General features: G+C 42.4%; 1 protein-coding gene across 28 annotated transcripts in view; it reads left to right on the top strand.

Annotated features, from left to right (window-relative positions):
• ank2b (ankyrin 2b, neuronal) overlaps positions 1-5,888 on the top strand; it is a 1,110,754-nt gene extending 1,104,866 nt beyond the window's left edge. For all 28 annotated transcript variants that reach the window (XM_038792202.1, XM_038792212.1, XM_038792216.1 and 25 more), the window contains one exon: positions 4,153-5,888. In XM_038792202.1, the coding sequence (XP_038648130.1) occupies positions 4,153-4,336 (184 nt within the window). In that variant the 3' untranslated portion in view covers positions 4,337-5,888. The remainder of the gene's footprint in view (positions 1-4,152) is intronic.
• Positions 5,889-6,301: the final 413 nt, after the last annotated feature.

Raw genomic sequence — 6,301 nt, forward strand, 5'->3', positions numbered from 1 at the left:
GCAGATTATGTACAGCAATCAGCAAGTTCAATAAAACAGTGTTGGACCATTTCCTGTGTCGGAAGCCTGTTTCTAGTTTCACTGCATCCAGTTGCAGTCAACGTTGAACTAACTCACATGACACATCAGAAGGCACTCAGCATTTCTCTTTTGTGTTACTCTATTCCAAACTTCAGGAAACCTTTTAATCAGTTGAACCCTTTGGGGGTGTGCCCCTTTGAAACACACCGTTTATCAACAGCACAGGAAAAATGTGTCCAACATCCTAAATAATGGCCCAGATTTTCACCACAATTGAGAGCCTCCTTCATTAAAAAAATCCCCGTAATGGCTGTAAATTAAGTCCCGTCTCCGGCATCTCCCACCTTCTCCAGGATTGGACTCAAGTGGGGCCAGGGTTTGTGCATGTGCAATTCGTGGAGGTTGCTGGCCATTGAAATCACCAATTGCCTCTGCTGAATTGATATTTTGGAGGAACAGGAGTGTGGCATCTGCATTGTGGAGATTAGAACAGGTAAGAGAAGGACTAAACTTGGTGGATTAGTTTGGATAGCCAGGGTATCCCTTTGGAGAAGTAGGGTGTCCCTATGGATAGGGTTCCGGATCACACTTGAGAAAGGTAAGGTACCCTTTGGTATTGTTAAAAGTGAACATGATTATGCACTTCTTACACACAAACACATTGGAACTGTCAAGCAAAAAAGAGCTGTCCAGCTGTCAAGGAAGAGTCCAGCTCGCAAGCCTGATCAAAAGTGTCAAAGCTGTGCAGAATGTGTCAAAGCTGACAAATCTGTCAAAGCTATCCAGGAGGAAACGTGTCAAGGAACTTTTCAAATATACTTGGTTAGTTGGCCTGGAGGTATTAAGGACAAAGGGTGTGGACGGGTTGGGTAGGGAGCGGGTTGGCATGAATTGGCAATGAGTCTGGGGGAAATTGGGCAAGGTAGAGGGGACATTGTTGGCACAGTAGAATGGCTATAGAGGCACCAAGTTGGCATAGGGGTGTGAGGGGCCAATGGTGAGTGGGTGGGGGCATAGGTTTGTATGGATAGGGCATAGGGGATGTGTGGGGGCTGAGGGTGGGTGAAGGCTGGAGGGATATTTTTGATTTTATTGCCTTTTATTTTAGCACAGTGCCTTACACTCAGCCAGCCTCCACACCCAGCAGCCTGCACATTCATTCCAGGGTAACCTACCCTCTTTCAGTCTCCATCCCTCCCTCTCCAACTGAAAGTCTGACCTGTAGGTTACTATTTTTAAAGGACAGGTTCGCCAAGCCAGGAAATCACTTGACTTGGCAGGGGACGAAAACCTGAGCCATTCAGCTTAAAAAGGTTCCATTCTTGCAGTAAAATTTGATACAAACCAATCTGATTTTTCAGATGATCAGTTGAAATATTCCACCTTTGTTTCTTTTTCTGTTTCCATCACTTTTTGTTGTAAGGGGTGAGATTATTTTGTAGCTCTACTGGAGCTAGTAAGTGCTAATGTCAATTAATTCAGAGTTCTTCAGTGTGCTGACTGGTTATTTTAATTAAATCAACATATAATTGTCATTTTCACACAGTGTAATTTCAAAACTTAAATTCTATAGATCTGAGTGAAGCCAATTTTCTGCTGGTTATAAGTTTCCTACTTTGTTCCTGGTAACTCCCTCGCACAAAACTGCCCACAGTGGATCACAGATGCCACTGAATTGGTAGTTGCTATAATGGCACACAAACAGGAAATGCTGGGGGAAAAAACTCAGCATGTCTGGCAGCATCTGTGGAGCCCTGCTGAGTTTTTACAGCATATTCTGTTTTTCTTTCAGATTCCAGCATCCTCAGTATTTTGCTTTTATTAAAGCTATGATGACAGCTGGTGTGGGAAGTGGGAACAAATACATTTATTCAGTAAAGGCTGCTTTTCCAAGTTCAGGATTAAGGCACAGCATTGATGCAATACAGAGGCAGTATACTGTCTGCTGTGTGAATACTACCTAGTTTTCATTTTTGTACAGCAGTATCATTTCAAATCTCTTATAAGCACTACAGCCTGGAATAAACTCAACTTTCTTGCTGGCTGTAAGATTCCAATGAGTGGTTGATGCTAACATAGAACAGTACAGCACAGAACAGGCCCTTCGGCCCTCGATGTTGTACCGAGCAATGATCACCCTACTCAAACCCACGTATCCACCCTATACCCGTAACCCAACAACCCCCCCTTAACCTTACTTTTTAGGACACTACGGGCAATTTAGCACGGTCAATCCACCTAACCCGCACATCTTTGGACTGTGGGAGGAAACCGGAGCACCCGGAGGAAACCCACGCACACACGGGGAGGACGTGCAGACTCCACACAGACAGTGACCCAGCCGGGAATCGAACCTGGGACCCTGGAGCTGTGAAGCATTTATGCTAACCACCATGCTACCGTGCTGCCCCTAACATGGGTGCAGATTCTAGAAAATAATGTGGCGTAGGTTTTGATCTCAGCCCACTACGTGACCAGGTGTAGCAGACCACCTCCCTCATTGATCTCTAAATTGGGTCCTTATTTTTATTATTTATATTGTTATTTCCCTCATTGGCACATTTAAGGAGCCAATGTCTGCTTTGGAAATGTGCCTGGGACGTTGAAAAAAAAGAGCCATGTGAATAACAGTGCGAACAATGCCTGTGTGGCTTAGATGCAAACTGCTCCACTGCGAAGTTGGAATGCTCTGTGATTATTCCACAGGAGAAAAGCAGATGCAACACAAACCGATCTCCACTCCTTCATTCCTTACCACTGACGTCCTTCCTCTTAAATGTAAAATTCACCCCCCTTAAATAGACTTGGGTCAGCCCTGCACATGCATTTGACGATAAGGATGGATTATTTATCTTTTGTATTTACCCCTGTCCAGGTGAATTATTTATTTCCAGAATTTAGCTACCTGAACACTTCTACCACTCAGTCAACATTGCACACTGCACTCTGCTGTGGCTTGTCTCTGAGGGAAACACAAACATGCGGCTTCAGAATGTGCCAGAAAAATATATGCGTTTAGCTATTTCTTGTTCATTGTGAAAAAAGGGGTGTGATTTAACAGGATAAAATCAGAGACCTGTTTTGGGCATGTTTAGAGGGGTGTTTCTTGGTGCCTGCAGCATCGAGAAAGACCCTGCTATGCAACGGCACTTTGACATTTTTTTTGTCCTTGGCGGGGAACGCCCCATCAAGGCTGCACTTGCATCATTTCGTGCACTGACAAGCTAGATCACCAGTGCAGGAAGAGCACTTGTGGATTGGGGCACCATTTTAAAACGCTGCCCTGACCTTTCGATTCCCCCCCCGCCCAGTCACCCCACCACAGCCTTACCCATCACTGCACCCAACCTACATCTTATGGGGTCCTCGAGCCCCACCTCACCCCACATCTTATGGGAAAGGCACCACAGGGCTGACCCCTGGTAAGGGAAACCTGGCACTCTCGCAGTGCCCCTATCAGCCTGGCAGTGCTACCTGTGTACCCTGGCAGCACCACACTGCCCAGAGCCTGACTACCCAGGCTCTCTGATGGCCTGGGAGACCCATTGAGGACGGGATCTAGATCGCGATGCCTCGCAAGATTCCGTTGAATCTCTCGATGTTTCGAGTGGTGCAAATCTCGCAAGAGGCCTCGAGATTCAATGGTCTCGTCAAGTCAAAAGGTTGGGCATGACGAGGCCATTCAATCATGTCCAAGGTCTCTTTTCGTAGGCATGCTGTTTCCTCAGGGGATAGCTATGTGGTGACACACTTGGGAGAATGATTAAAGATCATTTCCATTTTCAGAACTCGGTCTACATTCTGCAATTTAAATCAGGTGTTTCTTCAAATTTCCATAAATGATTTTCCTCTTTTTAAGAGCGTAAGAGCAAAAGCACGAAGATAAATACTGCAGTAATTTATTGTACAACCAGATGAGTGCTATCAGTTCTTGATTGGGCAATTCATGGATTTTACTTCTTTTCAAATAAATAGCAAAGCGGCTGTTTGGAAAACATTAATCATATCCATAAATGTCACACTAAAGTTTTGTTTTCCTGGTGCCTCCCTTTCCCTCCTTTACTGGACTTGCTCTCTCTTTCTCTGTTTTCCATCTGCTATCTTGTTTTCTCCCTCTATCCCTTTCTCCAGGGCGACCATGAGTAAAGCTAGCACACAGAAGAGGACTGTGGTGAAGGATCAGGAGGGGAAGCATATACATGAGGAACGGCTGGAGGATGTGCCTGAAGCGCTACAAAAAGATGACCTGAAACGCGACCTACAACAACTTCTTGGTCGCTTTTGCAGTGAGGACTGGAAACAGGATGAAAAATAAACAGCTCAAATCACACACATCTATTCTCTCAGTACTGCACAGTTTGCTCACATGAAGAAATTGTATATTATTTTTCCCATCTGAAGATGCGGGAGTACCTGTGCGGAAAGGTAGATTTGAATTAGACTTTTCTTTACCGTAAATAAATTTGTGACCAAAGATGGCATCCATATCTTGGATGACTTAATACTGTTTGAACACTAGAGCTTCCTCATATGGCTGTATTAGGAACATGCAAACGTTGCTGCCTCCAAACTGCAACAACCATTCTGAAATTCCGAAAATACTTCATCCACAGGCCTCTTCTCATTTTCTGTTGCCGAAGGACTTTACAACACAAACATGTAAATAGCAAAAGTGTTTTGGCTTGTGAAACTAAGACACTGCCTACCTTGACTACACCAATCGCCACCAAACACAAGATCCTTTCTTCATTGCCGAATTGAGTCTGACTAAATGTCGCCATAGTTACAGATTGTGAGTGTGCAGGCCTAGTAGGGAGCACTTAAGAATCTTACAGTCCCTCAAAATTTCTCAAAAGCTTAATAAATATGCTAGCACCTGTACTTAATGTATCAGACATATCTCCATTAATTGCATTAGTATGAATTTAAACAGTGGGTATGTGGCAGGCTACATTTGGTCGTGTAATTCATGCTGCCATACTTGTTTCCAGAAATTTGCAACTTTCTTCACTGCTTCCACCAAACCACGTAGTCTTGCATTTGTGGTCTGGTACTTTCTACTGGTACCTGCACTGTAGACAAGTGGAAATGGGATGAACTTTTTAAAAAAAAGACCGAATCCTTTGGTTATTTCAGCATTACGTAACAAGACTGGCTTCTTTTTGTAAATGCATGTAGTATTTATAGCTGTTGTAATCATCTATACGGTTGTTTAACCATCTTTGCACTGGGGAAATGTTTCAGCTCGCTGCCTCAACAAAAAAAAAGAAACATTAAAAGCAGGAATCATTTATGATAAATATATAGTATTTTTAACTATTCAGTTCTGCCCTTCAATGTATTCATAAGATTTTATTGCTGTTTTTTTAAGTTATTATGGTACATAATACTTGTTGATATGAGAACAATATCCGCTCAGTGCTCAGAAAGTTAAACAAATAAATCTTTAATTTACTCACTCAATCAGTGCAGGCAGAATGTCAGTCCTGTTTTGTTTGTGTCGAGGCCTGCACTGACTGATTACAAGAACCAACGGAGGGAGTGTGTAACTGTTTTGGGCCTGCCATGTGATGTTATTTGCAGCACAGATGATGCCTCTGTAATTACGTTTTGATTTATACCTTTTTATTTTTTTTTTTGCTGTGTAATCAAAGAACTTTGGAACTGTGAGAAGGAGTGAATTTTAAGTTGACGAATCAGCATCTTGTTCCCATGGTGATAACAAATATTGTATATGATATCTATGAGGGCATGTATTAGAATAAAGATAAATGGAAGCAAACTTAAAACACTAACAAATACATAGCAACTGCAATGTGTAAAATGGCTGATTTAATTAAAATAAAATGTACAAGTGTTACATGTAACATGTCTGTGATTATTATTTTTTTCTCCCAAACAGTAAGATGCTCAAAATGGCTGCCAGGACTAACCAGGTTTTGTCAGGAAAATCAAAATAATATGTGTACATTGTTTTTAATGTCAGTGAATGGATAACTTTTCTTTTTGGATAGAGGTGGAAAAGACGCTATCACCGTGTCATTCAGAATACTTTGTCAGGTTAGTGTACATAATATTCTGCATGAGAAATTATGGTAAAAGTCTTGAAACACATTGTTACCATAGCAATGTGTGGTGCAAGTAGTTAATCATTTTAATTATTAACAAAATGAGGTAAAATAGAAACATACCTAATCGTTCCAGTCCGACTCGGGCACCCAATATTCGCCCTTGCTGAACAAGATCCAGATCTGCATATGTAAATTAGCCAAATAGCTCA

This window comes from Scyliorhinus canicula, chromosome 3, assembly GCF_902713615.1.
Source record: "Scyliorhinus canicula chromosome 3, sScyCan1.1, whole genome shotgun sequence".
Classification (NCBI taxonomy): Eukaryota; Metazoa; Chordata; class Chondrichthyes; order Carcharhiniformes; family Scyliorhinidae; genus Scyliorhinus; species Scyliorhinus canicula.